Consider the following 22978-nt stretch of genomic DNA (forward strand, 5'->3'; position numbering starts at 1 on the left):
ATCCACATGAGAACAGGACTGGGAAGTGTCCATCAAAGATCAATTTTCCATTCAACAACAGTGAGATTTAGCAAATGAGGTATTTCAAAAAGCACACAAAAGGTTGGGTTGCAGAAAACACTGGCCAGCTGCCTAGTTCTCACCAGCTGATCACAGTGGGAGTTCTCAGCATCGGAGTGGAGGAAAGTCTCTGTTTCACTCCTCCAAGAATTGACAGATTGAAATCATTGCAGCACCAAGCATTAGGGATCTTCTGATAGAGGCATATATGTGTTAGTTGGTTTTCGGAACTGTGAAACAGATTACTGTTTTACAAGATGAACAAAATGGGATATACACCTAACAAAATTGTCCTGCAAGTCACCCATTCTGCCTGGAATTCTGCCAGAGGGGAATGAGTGCAAGTCTGCATGGACATATTTTCTTACCTGGAGGGATAAGTGATTGCACATTTCTGAACATGAATTATTTATTACAGGAAATAATAACCACATTTATTCACTTTTTTTTTTTTTTTTTTTTTTTTTTTTTTTTTTTTTCAACATGTGGGCTTCACTTGTGTCAGCAAGGCAGCAATTAATCCTCTATCCCTTCATGACTCACTATTGAGTGTCCTGCAGAGAGAGAGCAGGGGCCCATTGTAAGGGAGACTCAGAGTTTCCCACAGCTAGAACACAAGCAAAAGATTCAGTAACTTATTTGTGATTTCTCAAAAACTAGTCAGATGCAGGGCCAGGCCCTGATTTCACAGAGTTCAGAGGGAAATAAATGAGGAAAGGAGAGGCAACACAGACCAGGCTGAGGATATATGGGCTATCTCTTGGTTCTTAGATATCTATGTGCACATTTGTTGCAATGGGGAATTTTTTTCTATCTCAATAGCTGTGAGGCTATCCCAGAGCAACGCATCTGTCAATACCTAAACACGTAGCACTCAGCAGAGCTTTGACTGAGCTGATTTTATTTGGCTAAAAAAAGCTTCTCAGGAGCTGTTTATTCAAACTATCATAAATATGCTAAAGCTGTGAGTTGTGCAGGGCAGAAGGCTACTGCAACACAGTGCAAAATCTTTAACACAGGGCAAAATCTTTTTTTATAGGCATTCTTTATCCTTGGAGGCTACTTTTACCAATCCAAATGTAAGTGTTTTGACTAGAATACAAATCTATTTATTTATTTATTTATTTCATGTGACTATTTATTTCTGGTAGCAATTTTGCTGATACACTTTGAACAGCTTCAAAGGATGTTTGCTCCCAGGACCAGTATCCTAGGGTTGCTAACAGCAAACCTGGTGTTACTGACAACAAATATAATCCTGAACAGTATAGAATTTGGGAGCTGTAGTATTCACTGGTGTCGTTTCTATCTAATAATAATGTATTAGTTCATACAAGACATATGATACCCTGTCTTCCCTTAGTGTGTAATTATGGATGATTTGACTCAAGAAGGCCAAATGCTGTGTACATGAGGACCAAGCCTATAAATTTCTGAGGCTAGCAGAAATAATATGATTTATTTTATATATGTGAGGAGTCTGATAAACTTACTTCACAAAGGAGCAAAAGAATGTTTATCTGTCTGTCAAATTTGCTGCTATGATTATTTATTTATTTACTTATTACCTGGCTTTCTTTCTACTACTTAGTTTTATTACAAATTCACAGAAGCCTTTCACTGACTTCCTCTGTTTTAAATGATGTATAAACAATTCCCTTGTACTCCTAAGGACACAAAGATGATAAATACTAAGAATTCAAACATCGTACCTGAGATTAAGCATTCCTTGCTGGTCTTTCTAAAACAACAAGAAAATCTTATTATAATAAACCAGTTTGTACTACTTGGCCAAATAAAGAAATTGATAACTGGTGGCTGAAAATAATATATAGAGATAAAAATTACACATTCTGTGAGATTAAGCTAAAGGCATAGCCGAAGGAAAAAAATATCACGTGTTTATCATCTCATATGCTCAGGCCAGCATATTAGTCCAAATGTCAACCATATTCATAGTCATTTTTCTATTTGAATAACAAAATGTACTGCCTGCAGCACTGTTGTCTCTGCTCTTCCTCATGACTGCTCCTGTCTCAGTAGGAGATTATCCATCAGGGAGGATGCACTCATTTGTAGTGAGCATGGAGCTGCCTACATTTAGCAGCTCCAAAGGATGTGTTGAGCTCAAAGAGGCAGCTGAAGTCCTGTAGGAGGGACTTCATGGCTACTGGAGTGTCATTTTCTTGGTAATAAATGCTAAAATTCCACCCATTTCCCTTTAGATGTCCTGAAATAACCTCTGGGGAGCTCACCATTACTACTTTGAACATACACATACTTTCAGGATATCTACTGTCTTTAGCTTGAGCTTCCAAGATCAAAATATGCCTCCAGAGGAGTTGGTCCCTTCTTCAACCTGTCTGAGAATGATGCCTGTCTCTCACCATTCCTTCTGGTGGATCACTAGCAGACACTACCTGTCTGCTTTCATTAGACAAAAATAATTAAAATATTTCCTTCTTTTTTGGAAGACACAATTAGGTTTGGACCAATAGCTTATATGTATACAAGACTGGGATTTGGAAAGACACTTCATACCCTAGGACAGCTGAGAGGACACTAGATACCTACTTAGTTTAATTAATCTTATCCTTTAGATAGGTGTCTTTACCATGTAGATGTTTATGTGTGAACTACATGTTTAAACTATCACTTTAGATGATATAGTCCACAGCAATGCAGTTTACCAAATGCAGATTTTTGTCTTAGGTGACTAGACAGTGCACTAGCTTGTATTTATGTGCTGGAAGGGAGAGTATGTTGAACTAGAAGGTCCCTAGTGTTGAGAATTTCTAATTTGAAGCCTGTAAAACATTTAGACTCAAATAGAGTTCATAGAATCATTGAATAGTTTGGGTTGGAAGGCATCTTAAAGATCATCTAATTCCACCACCCCTTCCATCGGCAAGGACACCTCACACTAGATCAGGTTGCTTAAAGCCTCATCCAACCTGGTCTTGAACACTTCCAGGGATGGGGCATCCGGATCTTTCAGTGCCTCACCACCCTCAGAGTAAAGACTTTCTTGATAATATCTAATCTAAACCTACCCTCTTTTAGTTTAAAGCCATTACCCTTGTTCTGTCACTCCACTCTCTGACAAAGAGTCCCTCCACAGCTTTCCTTCAGGCCCCCTTTAGGTACTGGAAGGCTGCTGTAAGGTATCCCTGGAGCCTTCTCTTCTCCAGGCTGAACAACTCCAACTGCCTCAGCTTGTCTTTGTAAGAGAGGTGCTCCAGTTCTTTGATCATCTTTGGGGCCCTCCTCAGGACTCATTCTAATGTGTCCATGTTCTCTTTTCTGCTGGTGGCCCCAGAGCTGAACACAGTACTCCAGGTGGGGTCTCATAAGAGAAGAGGAGAGGGGGAGAATCACCTCCCTCATCCTGCTGGACATGCTTCTTTTGATGCAGCCCAGGATACTGTTGGCTTTCTGGGCTGCAAGCTCACATTGCTCTTCTCATGTTGTTGTTCTCATCCACCAGCACCCCCAGGTCCTTCTCTTCAGGGTGGCTCTCAATCCATTCTCTGCTCAGCCTGTATTTGTGCTTGGGATTGCCCCGACCCAGATATAGGACTTTGCACTTGGCCTTGTTGAACCTCATGAAGTTTGCACAAGCCTACCTCTCAAGCTTTCACAGGTCCCTCTATCTGGCACCCCTTCCTTCCAGCATGTTAACCGCACCAAACAGCTTGTCATCTGCAAACTTTGAGTGAGGGAGCACTCAATCCCAATGTCCATGTCACCAACAAAGATGTTAAACAGTGTCAGTCCCAATGAATAACACCACCTTTTACTGATCTCCACTTGGACATTGAGCCATTGACCAGCTCTAGGAGTGCGACTGTCAAGCCAATCCCTTATGCACTGAGTGGTCTGCCCATCATATCCATGTCTCTCCAATTTAGAGACAAGAATATCATGGGGGACAGTATCAAATGCTTTGCACAAGTCCAGGTATATGACCAAGTAGATGATTACTCTTCCCCTATCCACCAATGCTCTAACCACTACACAAACGGCCACCAGATTTGTTAGGCACAAACTACCCTTATTGAAGCCATGTTGGCTGTCACCAAGTACCTCCTTATTTTCCATCTGCCTTAGCATAGTTTCCAGGAGGATCTGCTCCATGATCTTGCCAGGCACAGAGGTGAGACTGACTGGTTTATAGTTCCCTAGGTCTTTTTCTCCTTTTTAATGGAGCTATTCCCTTTATATAGAGCTATATTAAACATACATAACTTGTACTGAGAGGATCCCTACTTTATGATACTGGTACAACTGAAAAACAATTCCAAGTTTGTCATAAACCCACAGCTGCCTTCACTCCGTGCATCTTTCCAAACAAGTGTTAAATCACCACAGGATGTGCTTTCCAACATCTTGAATGTATGAATGTTACTAAAGAACGGCTGTAGAAAACATGAAGCATCAAATTTCCCTCAATGAAATAAGCACTTTTCTGGAGCATTATGTAGCCTTCTGTGAACAGGAAGCTAAGGAAGGAAGATTTAATTGTTTTAAGAATGTCTGTCTTACTCATCCTCTGCCTACAGGCTTTTTTCATAACTGGATTAAAAGAGCCCAAAAGGACACAGATAATATCATATCAACCACTTTTTGTATACTTTTTACGCACTCGAAATATGTTAGAGCCATAAATTACTGCAATGTGATTTAAACATTGCTAAATCTGAAATTTATTATATCCCATTGCTGTCTTTATTTTTTTTTTCTAAGTTTTTGTGGTAAATAGTAATTTTGCTGAATTTACAATACTGACAATGAATGATAAATGTCTTTATAGCCTGAAATTTTCAAAACATTTCAGAGCTATTTATTTAAAAAAGTCATCATCTGAAGAATTTACTCCCAGAATTACGTATGTAAATGGGTTGCTGTCAACTCACAAATGGCCTGAGAACAAAGCACTCAAAAGGAACAATGTGATATTAGAAGACATTAATGAGCTTCTGCATATGGATTCTTTAAATGCCCTGCTTTGCAAGAGTCACTTCAAATACATAAAAGAAAAGAGGAAAAAAAAAAAAAGAATTTATCTCTGTTCTGTGGATCTGCATGAAAACTATTTAATCTGTGTCTGTGAGTGACCAGAATTAACATGACTGGCAAAACAGTGGTGATAAAGTTATCGTAGGAAACTCATTGACTGCCTGCTGGGGTGGTGTCTTTGGAGGATGGTAAATGACTGGGAAAGCCCTGTTGCACCCACTGCTTCACCCTGTCCTAGTGATATTGATTGCAATTAGATTATCGTGTGTTTAGTTACACCTGTGCTGTTTTGCTGTGAAGGCCCTCTTCCTGGAGCGATTGGTAGTGCAAGTTAACCACTACTAAATCCCAACAGAGTCAACACCAGGTGTAAGAGCATGACTATTTGAGAGTCTTTAGTTCCCATATGCTTTGTGCAAATTTATATAGGGCATCTGTAGTATGTTTCCCACACTCTCCATGATCTGCATCATCCATAATGATCAAGGGCCATGAAGTGGTAAAAACCTAGAAAATTCAACTAGTATCTTTAATGACTGGGCGGTCCAGAATCTCCTCAGATAGTCTGTGCTTTGGTGAAAGAACAAGCAAACAGATCTCAATGGGTTCTAATAATGCTAACCTTTCTGAAAGCAGATTTTCATTAACTGTTATGTGCTAAATGAGTTTTATGTTGTCTGCGCCATATTAACCGGGTATAATTGATCACAGGCAACAGGACTATGCAAAAAAGACCTGAATGCAATGTGTCTTGGGAAGAGCTTCAGGTCAAAAAGTGGCAGAAGTGCAACATTTGAAACTCCTGGGAAAGTACAGCATAATGACTGGTCATGGGCCAATTTTATTGACTTCATGGGCGACCATTTGCTTATAAAACTCCTATAAAGGGAGAGTTGTGGCTGGGGTGACATTGTTATGTAGCTGTTCAACAGCACGTGGAGGAATAAGACTGAAGGGGAAGAGTCACATGTTGGTGCCTAAGAGATGATCCTGAGACTGGAACAAGCAAAGGTTTTGTCCCCCCCAATAAGTGTGCTTTCATGGCCAAACCCCAATGACCAGCACAATGTCTAGTTCAGATGTTTTCCTGTGCCATCTAGCTCCAAACAGATATCCTGCAGTGCTATGAAGTATCCCTGTGCAAGAAAAATTGTTTCAGTTACATGAACAGGTCTTATACCCACATATTTTTAAAGGTGTTAAAAAACTGACAGGATGTAAAATCCCAGATGCTGGACTGGCTTAAGAATGGAAGTGAAGCCTTGGAAAAAGACTGAAAAGATTAATAAATGCTGGCCTTATTGCAGTAAACTGTTATAAAGAAAATACTGGCTATTGAACATGAAAATACCTTTAAATCTATCCAAGAAAAAACAAAAAAACAAACAATGAAATCAAATAAATTCTCGTGAATAACACTGAAGGAGCATCTAGGTGCTCTTCTGGGAGCAACAGTTTGTGAAATGCATCAGGTTGCAGCATGCAATACAACTTTGCTTTTAATCTGTAGGATTTTATTTACTTGCAGATTTCCCATTGGATGAACTGTGGGGAACAAGGGGGAAAATAAAACCAAAATAAGTCCAACATTTATCAAAGGGAAGAAATGGGTCCTAGCCATTGCTCGGGCAGCAAGATAACTTAAGTGACCTGTGCCCAAATGACTAAACTGGTAATCTGTGTTGTGCTTCTGTGACCATGAATGCCACTATGCCCTTGCCAGTGCTGCTTAGGAAGCTCAGTGCAATGGGGTCTTTGGAAAGGGAAAAACTTTTGCTCTTTGTGTTCTCCATCAAAAGAGTCTGACTCCAATCAGAGGAGTCCTGTCATTCTTAAAAAGAATCATTATCTTCATTATCAATCATTATCTTCAATCATAATCACATTTTTAAGCTTTATGCCTCAACTAGACAATTAATCCTCAACCAGGCAGTTAATCCTAATCCAGAAGCCCCAGGCTACCCAGCTGCCATCATTAATGCTGCTGGAGAGACTAACTACATGGAAGGAAGGAATCAACTTATAAAGGAGTTTCTGGGAGGAACTGTAGGTAGAATTATTCTGGAATTATTTGGGAGGCAGGAGGAAAAGTACTCTGCAAAATATTTTATAAGAGTCTGCTATGCGTTGCCAGTAAGTATAAAAAATTAAGGGACATCTCAGTCCCTGAGTGACGTAGAAATTCAGAACAAAGAGAAAACTAAGCTTCTAAATGTACATTCATAAACAACAAAATATAAGTAATATCATTACTGGAACAGCTATAACATTGGCCTGTTTCAGTGCATTTGAAATTCAGTCAGTTGTCAGCAGATGCAAGTTAAAACATGCAGTTCAGATCATACTGTCGTTGTCCCTCCCTGAGAACATCCAGCTTAAAGCCACCTTTACCAAATACTGTGCCATTCACTGGAAAAATTGTCAAATAAAGACTTCATTAAAAACAAAACAAACAAACAAATTAATCAACTCACCAATAAACACCCCCAGAGAAAACATATATGACCTGAAAACTTTGGTTTCAGGAAAATTTGCTTGTTTCCCTTATAGGTCAGCAAGTTCACTATCACCTTCCTTATCACACCAACAGAAAGGGAATGTCCCACAGCAGGGCTGCAGCCACGGCTTCCAGATGACGTTGTACAGGGAGAGCTGCTCTGGTACTGGAGTCAGTGTCCTGCGGTGCTCTTCTATGGCTCTCCCAATCCGCTCTACCACAGTGTCAAAGAGGGGCTCAGTGTCAGCTGACAGAGGTTTGGCTTCAGAAGGGTCTTGTGAGAGGTCAAACAGCAATGGAGGCTCATGCTGGGTCACACCTTCCCCAAAACATGGGCAAAATCCTCTGTCATAACAAGCTCCAGCCCCGAGTGGACGGAATTTTGGGGTCACATAATGAGCCTTCCAGGTGGCTCCACCTGGCAGGAGAGAAAGAAGGCTTTCCGTGATGCTGGTGGTTATCACCAGGTGTGTATCACAGGAGTGAATGTTTTCCTAGAGTTCATTTTTGGGCACTGGGTTGCACTTCAGCTCTATACTCACTAGTTGACATAGTATTGTAATTTCATTTAAATTAAATGCTACAAAATTAAATCAATAATTTGAAATTATTTCTATTTTTTTTCTAATTTTCTAGTTTTCCAGCAGATATCACTTATCCCTGATTTTTATTAATTAATTAATTTATTTATTTATTCTATGAAGACATGCAAAAAAGATTTGAGGTTTCCATGGCTTGCTTCCAGGTAGCAGAAGGACAGACAAAAGACTGAGGAAAAGACTGAGACATGAGACAAAAAGGGCATGGACTTCCCAGGCCTAGCATTCAAATAGAGAGGTAGATGAGACCCATCCTGAGCACTAGTATCCTGCCTAGCATGACAGAGCTTGTGTCATGTGCCTGGAAGCTATGAGCAAAAACTTTTTGCCATATAAGTAACGGCAATGATAATAAGTTCTTTATCACCTTACACCTGGAATTAGTTGGAAAGCTGCAGTCCGAGAAAAACAAAACAAAAGAAAACAAACCAAAACCAAACCAAACCAAAACAAAACAAACAAACAAAAAAAAAAAACAAAACAAAAACAAACAAACAAACAAACAAAAAAACATGTTAGATAAATCTACCTTCCTGTAGACTGACCTCAATTCTTCTAAAGGATTCTTGTACTCACTGTCCTTCTGGTGCCACCGCACAGCATGTAAGTGAATGCCACAGTAATGAAACAGGAACTCGTGCTCTGAGTGCTCAGCTCTTCCTTGCAGTAAAGGCATCAGATCCCGGCCATCAATAACCCTAACAGAAAAAAGGGATGCCATCAGATTGGGTTAAGTTGTACGGCACTGTGTTTCCTCTGTACACCCCTGGTTGGAATTGACAGCTTTGAACAAGGAAGAGTTTGTAGAAGACTGCAAGTAGATGCTGAATCTCAAATGAAGGAAGAGGTGACTGAGCTGTGGTAACATTTATGTGTCTAGAAAAGGATCAGGAGTGATAAACAACATGGTAGGCCCTTAGAACTTGTTTCCAAAGTAGGTTTTCTATTGTTTTGGGAGAAAAGGGGGAAAAATTACACTTATGTTTGTACCTGTCCTGTGGTACTACCCCTCCAGCCAGATGAGTTACTGTGGGGTAAATGTCCATAAGACTTGTAGGTTCATTGATAACTGTGCCTGCAGGTAACACTCCTGGCCATCTAAGTATCCCTGGGACACGGATTCCTCCTTCCCAGCCTCCCATAGCTTTTCCACCTTTAATCAAAAAAAAAATATTAAAAAAATCATTAAAATATTTTTTTTTAAATATATTTCAGCTGTATTATACTGTATTAACATAAAACTATTTTTATCTTCATGAGTCTTCTGTACCCTCTTGATGTTACCACTAACTTCCTTCTCCTCAGCATCACCGATAATGTGTTCACTATATTACCCCATTTGTGACCTTATACTTTTACTCCTTTTTGTTATTTTATAAACACATTGTCCCATTAGAACTCAATGTGGATACAGTTTTCAGATATAAACTGATTACACAGCCAAGTTCTCCTCTCTTTTGCAACCATATAACATACCTGTTGCAGTTAAAACAAAGTCTCAGATGTCAGATGCAGCTAATATTTATATATTATAAGTTACAGCTAATAATTAAGCTAATAATATTTATATAAGTTACACATTCTTAATGAAAATTAACTTGTGATCAGTTGCTTAGTGAGGAAATGACAGCTTGAGAATTATTGCTTAAAAGAACATCTACACATGCTAGGACTGTGTATATTTTTGAATGCATAGTTAATAAGAGACAAAAATGCTTCTCAAGGATAAAAACAGTTAACCCTGAAGCATGCAGTCTTATCTCATTTTTAGAGGTGTTCTGAGTACTTTGCTAGTTGTTGCTGGGTTGTCACCACCCCTGACAGCTCTTACCTCTGTATATTCCATTCCAGCCACCAAGCTGCCTTGTATCTTCTTGTCTTTCCAGCCATCCACCGTGATCAGAGGCAAAGTAAACCAGTGTAGTACTTTTCAAGCCTTCCTTGTCAATAGCATCTAGAACCTGCCCTGTAAACAGGGGAATATATGTGCATTAAAAAAAATAAAAAGTGTAGTTCACACAATATGGGTTTTAGCCTCTGACTTGCAAACATTAAAAAATGTAGGTCTACTCAGTATTTAAAGGAAGAGTTATACAGCACTGAGATTTACAGATGTCATTTCACTGTCTATATAAAAGCACACAAAAAAAAGACATGCCCTAAACCCTTCATGCAAGAACTACACCAGAAGTCTCTAGCCTCTATTGTAAAGGAGTGGTGTGCTGTAAAAATGTGGAAAGAAATCTTTATTGAAGGTTCCCAGAAAGTAAGATTCTGCATAAGTGATGGCCACAGAGAAAAATGAGAAAAAATGTCTTATACATTTATCTTATAATTTTCTAGACCTTGGCTAGTATTTACATCAAGTTACTGGTAGCATTTAACATATATTAACAATGTAAATCTTTTTTTTTTTTTTTTTTTTCTTGATCTGATTCTGCCTTTTTAAGTATGTCTGCAGTGTGCAAGTGTTTGAAAGATAGGTATGAAAAACTATTCTTTCTGTACATATACACCTGATTCTTATTCCTTTTACAAATTTAACTACTTTTCCTACTGCATGGTTGGATAATAAAAAATATTCTCCTTCTCCTTGAAAAAAACAGGTTCAAAAATTACTTGAATCTAATTTCTGGAAACATCAATTAACATTTATGAACACCTCTCGATTAGTGAGTGGACTGAAAAATATTCAGTACTCTGCTGAATTCATCAGTCACAGAAAAATAGCCTGCTGTCTTACACATGGAACTACTTTACTTATCAGTTTTATCACCTTCTTATATGTCCTGCTTAGAAGCAGATAAGACATGAACAGAAGAGGCTGAAATTACATGATCTGGAATAAATAAAGTTAAATAGTTCTTAGTTCATGTAGTATTTACGAAGAGAAGCAGATGGTTATCTTGAGAGCAGCCAAGGGGACATGGTTATAACTGGTAAACACTAGACAAAAAAATAGATTCACTTGGTCCAAAACTAGAGAAAATAAAAAGCCAACAGTGTAAACAGTGCTCATACAAGGCTGATGTTATGACTTTTTTTTTCCTTCTTGCTTTTAATTCTCTTCCTTGTTTTTTGAATGAATAACAACTGCATTTTTATTGCATATTCACACCTAGGCATTAGCTAGAGAGACACTCTTATTTGCTATGGCCACTTACCCACCATCCAGTCCATCTCCTCTACATTGTCTCCATACAAACCATGGCTGCTCTTCCCAATAAACTTCTCTGTGGTGAGGAGAGGGGTGTGGGAGTGTAAAAAGGAAAGAAAGAGGAGGAATGGCTTGTGCTTATTTCTAAAAAACAGAAATCAACGCTTTGTTACTAGGAGGAGAGTTCTCAATACATATAGAGGTCAATAATAATGGAAAACGGTATTACGATTTACATATGTATTTCAGCAACCACTTCAGAACTATGTTACTTTTTAAGGTATTAAAATCCAGTGATTAGGATCTGTCTGATAAAATAATGTTTGATTCTCTTTTTTCTCTGAATCATACATAGAAAAGTTTCATATTGAAGCTCCACTTTCATCTCTTGTAAACCATCACCATGCTACTGAAATGAAGACAGTGAGTTCATTGCCTGTCAGTGGCTCCCCACGTCAGTCCATACAATAACGTTAATCCACAGCTCTTCTTATCTTTCCCTTGCCCATACACACATTTCTGCCACAAGCTGTTGTTATCTTTTAAAGTTTCACTTTTGGACTCATGGAATGGAATTGAATAGAATGGAATAGAATAGAATAGAATAGAATAGAATAGAATAGAATAGAATAGAATAGAACAGAACAGAACAGAACAGAACAGAATAGTTCTGATCCTACAATGATGAGAAAGTCCAACTGCCTGACCACTTTGGGGCTAACCAAAAGTTAAGTCATATTATTAAGGGCATTATCCAATGTCTCTTGAACACTGACAGACATAGAAATATGCATTTCCTCAAAATAGCCTATGAACATTCAATCTAATATGTGGAAATTTGGAAAGGTTATCCACTTCAATGAAGCTAGGAATAACAGATGTCTTTAAGAGGCAGTTAATTTATGGCTTAATACTGTAGTGCCATTATTAGCATTATTAGTAATTAATAGGCATAATACTATTTATATTATTCTTTACAGTTATAGAAATTACAGTTTGCCCAGAGAAGCCATGGATGCCCCATCACTGGAAGTATTCAAGGCCAGGCTGGATGGGGCTTTGGACAACCTGGTCTGGTGGGAGATGTCCCTGCCCATTGGAGGGGGTTGGAACTGGGTGGGATTTAAGTCCCTTCCAACCCAAACCATTCCGTGATTCTAAGATTCTACAAAGACTTTACATGGGAAAATGCTGTTGAAAGATATGCAAGAACCATAATAAATGTGATCAAAGGAAATTTAGTTTACCTTTCAATAAATGCAATGGACTCTCTCAAGATAAGTGATGTAGTCCTTTCTGTCACCATTGGCTGCTCAGTAATTTCATGGTTTCTCATCATAATGCAGTTCCAGTATCTCACAAATCCATAGCTTGAGAACCATGACACAAAGAACAGGAGACTAAACCCAGCAAGGCAGGTTAGTGTTTTCCAGCGGACTGGAATCAAGCCAGTGATTCTACCTAGGGCAGCAGTGAGTGTAAAAAGGCAAATCATCTGAGTGTAAAGCCAGAGTTTCCTTCTGAAGACTCTGTCCATCTCTGGTGCTTCTGTTGTTTGGCAGTCACTTATTAGCGTAAAAGGCATTCCATAAAAATAATCAAACCCATGGTTCAAAGGGTGATGACAGTGGTCGTTGCGGGATTCACAGTTAACACCTTGATGCCACTTCCCTGAAAATATGCATTATTAAAACATAGAGTTAATATTTACAAATGAACTTTTTCTCATTAATAACATTTCTCAAAAAATGTTTTCTTTTACTGCTTCTTCATCCTACAGATACATACTGATTAGGTACCAATAAAATGGGGTATATCTTATAATTGGTGAAAGTTAACCACTACAATTTGTGAATTCCCACCAGAGTTATTTCCACCACCCAGTTAGGGTGCTCTGTATTCATGCCTTGTAGCTTTGATCAAATGCAACAAAGTCTGAACTATAAAGGCAACAAGAAATAGGGAAGACCTTGGGTTTTTAGAACTTTGTAAAATGTATGGCTTTCCTGGAGACCTGTCAGGTATGAAATAGGAGGAAGGAGTCCTTTTGTAAGCATGGGTAAAAATAACACTGTTCTTTTGTCTCTTTAACTTTAAGATGCTATGGATTTATCTAATTAATTAATTATTTATTTATTTTTCCTGGAAGTTTTGGATGACTTAATGGCAGTCCTATGGCAACACTCAGTGATGTGTTAGTGACAGCTATGAAAGTGCAATTAATTAGCTTGCATCTCAACAGTGAGTTTGCCAGCCAAACTGTCAGATCCAGAATAATTTGAGCTCAGGAGATCAAGATTTGTCATGAAATTACACATATGTAAGTAACTTTGCTGATAATAATATCTCCATATTTTGGATGAGAATAGAAAGTTTTGTTTTATAAATATTTTGTTGCCATTTATTTGTATTTAGTCAAGTTTTAAATCATCAAAGACTTTTTTTTTTTTTTTAATTTAAATAATAAAGTCTTCATATATCAAAAGGAACACCTCATGGCTGTTTGCAATTGCAATACCATTTGTTCTTTATTATGAACATATGTCCACTATTATGATGAATGGCACATCAAAATCATACGTTTTACAGGGAAACGTAACAAGTTGTTTCATTTGGCTCAAACACTGAGGCTTATAGATATGTGAATCGAGTGACCAGAATCTACCTTTTTTTTTTTTTTTTTTTTTGGTTGTTTTGTTTTGTTTTCTCAGAGGAGCAGTTTAATTAATTTTTAAAATCTCTGATGTAATGTAGGCTTTGGATACCAGATATAAAGATCAAAATGAACTCTTTGAATTTTACTTGAAAACAAATTTGCAACCAGTTCTTATTGTGGAGTAAAGAACTGTGCACTGACAAAAACATATTATCCTAAGCAATTGGTTCACTATGTTACAACTACATATACTAACAGTGACCCCTGAGTAGATTTCAAAACAATTGCAATGCATTACAATAGGAGCAGAAAAATCTACTTTGGAGGGGAAAAATGCTACTTTATGGATGTAAATATAAAATTATATTATTGGTGGATGAATTATTTTCAGATAAAATTCCGTTTACCTCAAAATATATTTAGAGACAGCTATAAAATGAGACAAGTGTGTAATAAACATACAAATGTATTGGTCATAAATACAGGTGCAGTTAATGTATTCTTGGGCTTCAGATGCACTTCAACATCTAAATCTCTAGCTGAGATTGATAAAGGCTTCTGACATGCTGCAAAAGACTCAAAGCCATAGATAATAAATTGTCTGATTAAGATAAATTAATCTTTGAGACCCTATTATACAACAGTATATTTCTGACTACAAAGACTTTGTAAAGCATTTCCCAACATAAAGTCTGCTTATCACGTTAATCCATAGTTTATTAGTAGGAATTAACTTTGCAGTCACACTGGCTGTGCTCATAACAAACCAAACATAAACCACTTAGGTGAATCAATTTAGTGGCTATTCAGCTGCGGCGATGTGGGCATGTGCTGTGTAAGATTTCTTGCTTCATGACTCAGCTCAGGAACATTTGTGTTTCCTCAGTCTGTGAAACTATGTGATATATCTAAGATAATAATTATTTGAAACTGGATCATGACAAAAAAAGTTACAACTGTATTAAAAAAATGTCCTATAAAATATAAAGTAAAATGGATTTCTTATTAATGCTGAAGGAGATAATGTTTCATGGGCTGTACTGAAATACTGGTGAACTACAGTGACATGCTGCACTTAAATAATTGTTTTGTTTGTTTTTGAAAGACCAAATCCTGTGACATTTTGAACTGATTCTATTGCTGTTAGTAGCAGCTGTTGTCTTTTCTATAGAAAAAAAACAGCTCTCTCTGCTCTGCTCTGTGTAAAGCATGCACAAGCATCTTTGCATGAAACTCATGTATTTGTTTCTTATTTAATAGCACTGGAATAATTATCATATAACTGGTAGAATAGTATTTAAGGGATATTTTTAACAACATATTTTCCAGTATATCTTTTAACAACCACAGGCCAATGTGTTTGAAAGCAGACCAACAGTAAAGATTGTTTTTTATCACATATTAGTTCTTTTAAGAGAGATTCTTTTTGGTCAAGACTTCTTCTTACATAATATTCTTTTATTGGGAAATAAAAATATTACTGTTGTGACATAAGCAGTTGCTAATCAAACCAAATAGTCTGAATGGAACATCCTCAGGAACATCTCTTTACCTATTAGTCCTGTGCTGTAGCCTTGTTGCTGCAGAATTTTGGCAAAAGTAGTTTCATTTGGAGGGAGCCCTCCTGAGCCACCATTCCAAAAAATAACGCGATAATTGTTTATTGCATCCATTCCTACAAAATATAATAAAATCTCAGTAAGTACAAATGGTAGTTTTATCAAATATACTTTCTCGATTCCTGGTTTCATTGGTATTATAGTGTCAAATGTTTATCCTAATGCTGTTTATTTGGGGAAATCAATCTTGGACAGCATAAAAGGATGAGATTTAAAAGATTTAAATCTCTTCATTGTGTATTACCTGTCCTTCTTAGCATCTGATACTACACCATTTTATCTGGAATGGCACAGTCTTACAGATGCATTTCTATGTTGCAGTGGCATCCAGGCTGCATGCAGTATACTTGTCTGGTGTGTTGGTGAGGGTAGGGAGCAGGGCAGGGAAATTTCATCCCTCTCTCAACCTCAAACTCCAGCTTGCATAAGGCTGCCTGCAAACTCACAACGTCCCTGCATGGTGGCAGGGCTGGTATACGACTACTGAAACCCACAGGGCAGCTATATAGCACCCTAATCTTCTCCTCAGGTTTACACTCTGTTATTCAGCATTATATACTGGCATAACCTCATCATATGATGTGATGTGAAGTATGAAATGTCTTGAAAGTGTTGAACAGCCCTGCTGTTACAGCGGGACACAGACTCTGTACAAGTTCATGTGCATTTTTCAGCTATCTCAGTGGGAGCTATAAGGATGAAAGTAGGATGACATGTCAGCTTCAAAATGCCTCAGGAATGAAGGCACTGAAGATTTTTGCAATAGAACAAGCATTAGAGTCACTGTTAGAAAGGTACAGAGCTATTTGCTTTTCATACCTCTTCAGCTCAGGAATGCATTTTGACAGGATAGTATTATTTCTTCAAAAACAGTACTGGGAAAAATAATATAGCTGTCAAACTGTTATTTTGTAGGACAGATGAATTTTGATATATAGGTTTACAAAGCTGACCTGTAAATGACTCACTCTGCATGCAGACTGGGGGGAATGGACACAAATCTGCATAGATCTATTAAGTTCCCTGAAAGGCTCTGTTATTTCTTATATCTGATGAGGAGTCCCCCAAAACCAAAGTTAAATGTAACTAGTGTTTTAAAGATGTGTTACTATCATACTCTGTGTAATAACTTATTTGAATGAAACAATTTGTACCAACTCCATTCTGGCTGCAATCTGTTCAATACAGCACAAAAATGCAACCAGAGTTGCTATCTGGCGGGGAGTGAGGTGCTCTGAAGAGCTGGCTCTTCTCTGCCTTACTTCCCTCTGGGCTGGTTCATTGTATGTCATAAATATAGATGCAGCCTCCAAGGTACTAGACCTAGCTGGTGAGTCTTTTGTGTCCCTAGTCAGGGACGGTAAGTCTATGGCACTCTGTCTCTGCATGCCTTCATTCCTTTGTGCCCACTGTATGACACTCTTCCCTTCAGCAATAAAGCAATGTTTAAAAGCTACTTGGCTGTGCAAGGCAAACCTGATCGGAGAGGATATCTGCCAGTGAGGAAAGCTGCTCTGCTTGGGGTGCAAAGTGGAGCTGCAGCGATGTGTTGGGTAAGTTTCACTCCTTCCTTTGCTAGGCGATCGATGTTTGGGGTCCTAAAAATGCAACCAACACTGTCAGGTATTATTCAGAGGGCCTTCAAGGGAATGAGAATGAGGAATAGTACACTTATCTTCATTTTTTGAAGTTTATTCTATTTGAAATATTTTGATTTCTTTTATTTATTTTCAAGAAGGGGGATGATTTTTTTTTCTTTTCATTTAACAATAGCTACCTGGATAAATTTCAAGCCAATCATTCCCTCTTTTTTCCTAAGTCCAATGAAAGGTCTTGGCAAAATGCATCTCACTGCTCTTGAAGAAGAGAACTCATGCCTTGGGGATGATGTTATCTTGAAGGCTGAGCCATTCAGAGCCTCATCACCCGTCTATCTGAAACTTGCCTGTTGGTGCCAGCAGGGTGAGATTCTGAGATCTCTGCTGGATGGGGGGAGTGCTCCCACCAAGTCTGGTTTTGTTCAGAGAAATAACGTGCTGGTAAGAAGCCAGCAGGTATTAATGTGGCATGATTTTTAAAGAGAAGACAAATTCCATGTCCTCGTGTCTGTATATAGAAGTATTTCCTAGTAACATAGTTCATCACAGTGATTAAAACTGTATTTCGATGTGAGACTTGGAAAGAATGGCAAAACAGACTTGAATGAGGTAATGAGGCCTGATATGTTGAAAGAAGAGACAGCATTTTTATCTTCAGATATATGCAAAAACATAGCATTTCTCAGTATTGGGCAGTTAAGGAATACACAAGAACTATTGTCACATTCCCAGAGTGGAAGAGCTCTGGATAGCAGAGCTGTCCGTGGGAATGCCCTCTAGTGTGTGAGATAATCCTGGTAGTGCTTGATATTTACATGGAGACCGCCCCCCCCACCTCCCCCCCCCCCCGGAAATGTCCCCTGTTCCCCAGTTCTCCAGTAAACAAATTTGAAAAGAGCTCTAATGGCTGCTTATGGGCAGAGGATCTCAGGCTTATGGGAAATAACACCAGGTCTGTTCATGATTACAGTTTGTTTCCTTACCTGATAGTATCATTCCCATAGCAACCTACATCCCCTATGCCAAGATCATCAGCCATCAACAGGACAAAGTTTGGCTGCGTGATGGTGGAAAGCTGTGCCAGTGGTGGCTGCAGAAGCAGACCGAAAATCATGGACGTGACCAGGGATTTCCTGAAACACAGAAGAAGGAAAGAAGCCAAAGGCCTGTCCATTCATCCCTCCCACTGCTCATGGCCAAAGACCTTCCCACATGAGCTTGTCTGTAGACCAGACCATTCTCTGCCCAGAACACAAAGGGCATCTTAGATTTTGATCACTGACCCAAACAGATGTCATAAAAAGGAAAGTGTCAGGAGCATAAATTTAAGATATCCTTTCCTATTTTTTTACAAACTTCTCATGAGCAGTGTCCCTTGGGACACATTAAAGATAATGAAAAAATTATTTTGCTTTAATAATTTGAGATGTTTCTAGAAATTGGTTTGGGAAACCAAGAATTTGGTCAGCTTCCCCTGACATCCTTCTTGTTCAGATTGAGACCTTTGTGTTAAAAACAATGGTAAGAACAAGACTCAACCAAACAGACAAAAAAAAAAAATCACATTGTGAGTATATTTTATGGATAAAAAAACTCATTCTTTTATAATATCATGTTCTGTCATCATTAAACTTAGATCACTTTAGATTTAATAATGATATAAAAAGAATTCATGAACTCTTTCTTACCAGTAAGATGTTAGTTGCCAAATCATTTTTGCATTTGGGGTGTTCAGATCCTGTAAAACCAAGAGAGAGCCTTGTCATGCTTGCATCTTCCTAGTAATCAAGGCAATAAAAACTTAAAAAAAGCTTTAGATAAAAACTTAATCAAAGCCTTACAATATTCATTCTGTTTTATTTACTTTAGTTTGACTTTGATCAGCTCCTACATGAAGAATAGTAAAGGCATTAAAGTAATTTTTATTGATAGGACTTCTTCACTTCTTAGAGGAATTTTGCTCTTTTGTGAAGTTTTTCTTAAAGTAGTAAAATATTTCTTCTTTGTTACATGTCTTAGCTTTATAAAAATACTTAGAATTCAGTCACAAAGAAAAGATCTCTTTAAAACCTAGTCCTCAATATCATTATTTTTCTGTAATCACAGAGACAGAAGCAGCCTGATGCTTCTTCTTATAATGTGCCAAGTTTCCTTTCAGGCTTATGAGGAATATCTTTAGCCATAGAAATTCTAGTCATCTTCTTTCAATGATGACATTTTCACAGAAGACACCAAATCTGTGTCCTCCTGTTGTTTGGCTTTATACTCTGAGCTGAGCCTTTTTCCTTCTTTGTATGTGTCAGATTTCAGGGTTTTAAACAATTTTCCCTTTATCTGTACAGCTTTCTGCTAAGGTTCTTCTGGATCATTCTCTTTTACTACCAGGACAAGACAAAACATTAAAAGGTTTTAAAGTTGAAGCTGAGTGATGAGGCTTTTCAACAGACTCCTTTCATTTTTTTCCCATGTCTGGTTAAATTATTCCAAGTGTCCCAATTTTAAAAATCTTGTTGGTTTAAATTTTTTTTTTTTTTTTTTTCCAGAAATTATACTATTTAGCAGCATAGTTAATAGCCATGGTTTGTACATTTTATTGATCAATACTACAAGCCTCACTGTGAAAAAGTACATTTCTGTGCTTAGAAAATTGATATTCAGACATGCACAGTGCATAAATGCTGGTGCAGCACTGCTATCTACAGACATTCAAACTTTGTTTCCTGCATCTGAATTTGTGCCTTTGCTGCATCCTAGGCCTCTACAGGAGAGATACTGGAGTACAGCTCAGCCATGCTTTATGTATACATACTACTTGCCCTAAAACAGGTGAAATTAATGGGAATTTGAAGGGTTTCTTCAGAAGCTGCCTGTGAAATAGCAGGTAAAATACAGAAAACAGCTTGCTCTGCTGCATGACATTACCTCTGTCAGGCCGCTTGCTCAATGAAAGCAACGGGAGTGCTGCCAGAAGAACCCTAGCAGGTCCTGGGGGAATTAGAGGGATAATCAGAGCATTTTTTTTCCCTGTTCCTCACCTTTTTGAGAAGAAAGAGAGGGCCCCATGTCCCCACACAGTGGTGCTGCTAACTTGGCCATGAGCACTTTTGGGAACAAAATCTTGTGGGGTCTGTATGGCTCTGCTATGGGAACCAAACCCAGCTTCAAGCAAGACTCTTTCCTCTCTCTCCCATTAATTAACTCCCTCAAATATAATGTAGATTTTATTCCTTTATCCATTTTAATAATCTTGGAGGTGGGGTGGGGGTGGGGGTGTAACTTGCAGGTCTTCCTTACCTTACTGTTTTCATTTACTGACTGAATTTTTTATGTCCATCTCTGCTTTTCTATCAAAATTCTCACAAGATACTGAGATCCCAATTCAAGCCAGTTTGCATACGATAAATTATTCATATTTTCAGATATGCTCAGATGCACTTTTCACATTCTTTATTCTCAGATGCTTTTCACAAAAACAGTACCCATTTGTGGCATCAGCTATGTAACACTCAGTGGAAGCTCTTCCAGGTTATATTCCATTCAGTCTGCTACTCTTTGGTCTGTCAAAATATCTTCTAAATAGTCCTTATCTGTAGTCTTCACATAGATAAAAAAAGTCAGACTCACTCACGATAAGTTCTCTGCTGCCGACTCACTTTGTACTCAGGCATGGATGAGAATAATGTTGTAAAGGGAAAAGCCTTCAAAACACTTCCTCGAGATATTTTTATCTACAGCAGCAAGAAACTTTTTCAAACACCCATTAAAATTTTCCGGAGCATTTCCAGAGACAGCAAGGGAGAAATACAGTACCTGGTAATATCAAGTTAGGCTCAAAGCAGGCAGCTGATGCACTGGAGTGTGAGCTTATTTTCATTCGACTTAAAAAAAAAAACAAATTTTCAGCACAGCAACTACTACTACAGCACGGCATCTAACATCTGTTGCTGAAGGCAGTCCTTAAATCTGCCCTGGCTGCTCATGCGCATTTTTCCACAGGAAAGCCTTGCTGTACTAGAGCTGACAAGCCGCTGGATGGTCTGACTTACACTGGAGTCCCTCAAGCTGCACATCCTGCCATTCGCACAACGACAACATTCATACAGGCATGAAGATCAGGCTGGGAGCACCACAGATGTAGCTAAAATGCTTTTTGCCCAGCCACTGTGTTTTCACAGGAAGCAAAGAACCTCCTTCAAGTCTGACAGGCTCCAATGAAAGACGCTATAAGTAACAGCTCCCAATAAACCTCCCCGCATTCCACCAAGGAGAACAGAAAATTACTGTACTTACAAAGCAGCAATTCTTTGCCTGTGGAAACAGGAATGGAGTGCATATCTTCACTTTACGGCCGCCCCAAGCGCCAGCAGTGATGACGAGGTCACCTCTGCACATGCAGTAAGAAGCAGTTTTAGGGTGTGGGAAGGAAATGGCAGGAAGAGACCTGAGTTTGCCTTTGCGGAAAATGAGTCATTCAGCTTCATATCTGAGCATTGCCTGTTTTCTAGTCATGTGGGCTAATGCTTTCTTTCTTGACTTTTCTTCTTTGAGTCCTGTTGTACCAAGTGTTTTCGGAAAATACAAAATACTAACAAACAACAATCTTGCATTGCTGACACAGAATTTCCTGTGCTTTCATGCCTCAAAAGAGAAGGGATGTTGTTACGAGTTGGTGGTTCACCAGCAACTGCAGTGCTCAGGTTACTTTGCTAGTGGAACATGTCTGAGGCTAGCTACAGCACTGTACAGGACCCCTATTCCACTCTCTCCCAACCCAAAATTTCCGTGCTGGAGAGGTTACAGCTGGCACACACAGAAGTGATGTGTTTGGTTTCTCTTCTCTCCTTCTACACTCGGTGCCTGCTTCCTTATCCCCACCCTCCTCTGCAGTCACTCAATCTTTACATCTCCAGTTCACTTTCCCCTTCACTTTAGCACTTCAGGATTCATTAACACACATACAGTTTCTGATTGTCTGATGCCCTCTGCTGTTGAGTGTTTTCTAAAATGAAAGCATGTTCAGAGTTGCTGCATTTTTCTGTCCAGGATGCAATCAGTCCCAATGCTGACTGGGGCAGGCCCTCTTGCAGCAGGGGTCTCCTCCACAGCTCTTCTGTTGCTTCTTATGTTTTTCCATGGCTTCTTGCAAATTGTATAGTATTTGTAATGGAAAACCACAAAGTATAACTGCTGTGTTATTTACTAAATTTAGAGTGTAGCAGAAAATTGAATACACGTCTACAGTGACATTGCAGGAACCTTGTTTTATTTGTGGCCTTCTAACTCATAAGGAGCTAGCCCAGATCACTACTGTGTAAGCAGCACTCCTTAAAGCCTGGCTACTGGCAATTGCCATCTGGGCACAACTAGGGTGTAAGGAAGATAAAGGAAGAAGAGTGGTTCTTGTAGTTTAAGGAGAATCCTCTCACAATGGCAAGTGGTGTTTATTTTGGTGTTTTATCTTGGAGAGGGAGAAAGATGAATGCCCTTTCACTGATGCCACACACAGAGGGCTTTTTCACAAGTTCTAGGCCAAGCTAATTCTGTTCCCTGCTGCTGCACTATCTGTACCTATTTTCTGTGGGGAAATCTTCAGAAAGCCTCTATTTATTCTGAATTAGGAATGAATGTGGAATTTTGCAAAAGTCTTGCATAGGTCTTTTAGCCTTATTTTCTTTAAAGCAAGTGCTGGAGGAAATATCACTTACCAACCTTTTTAAAATACCTCAACATCTAGGATTTTGAAGTCCCAAACTAGTAGCAGTTTCATAGTAGG

At 38.6% G+C, this 22978-nt stretch overlaps 1 protein-coding gene across 3 annotated transcripts; it reads right to left on the reverse strand.

The window, feature by feature from the left end:
- Positions 1–1575: 1575 nt before the first annotated feature.
- Positions 1576–21649, reverse strand: LOC311429722 (arylsulfatase D-like). 3 transcript variants are annotated; one of them, XM_084505892.1, is made up of 11 exons: positions 21496–21649; positions 18894–18943; positions 18189–18338; positions 17084–17205; positions 15541–15663; positions 12580–13003; positions 11340–11476; positions 10007–10141; positions 9166–9328; positions 8752–8873; positions 1576–7994 (listed from the first exon to the last, which is right to left on the reverse strand). In XM_084505892.1, the coding sequence occupies exons 1-11, from the start codon at positions 21595–21597 to the stop codon at positions 7624–7626; spliced, it is 1899 nt and encodes a 632-aa protein (XP_084362018.1). In that variant the 5' UTR covers positions 21598–21649; the 3' UTR covers positions 1576–7623. The 3 variants fall into 3 exon arrangements, with proteins under 3 accessions (XP_084362018.1, XP_084362019.1, XP_084362020.1); XM_084505893.1 differs by lacking the exon at positions 21496–21649 and adding an exon at positions 21016–21127; XM_084505894.1 differs by lacking the exon at positions 1576–7994 and adding an exon at positions 8015–8567.
- Between the last annotated feature and the right edge of the window lie 1329 nt (positions 21650–22978).

This window comes from Aythya ferina (genome assembly GCF_964211825.1).
Source record: "Aythya ferina genome assembly, chromosome: 1".
In the NCBI taxonomy this organism is placed as follows: domain Eukaryota; kingdom Metazoa; phylum Chordata; class Aves; order Anseriformes; family Anatidae; genus Aythya; species Aythya ferina.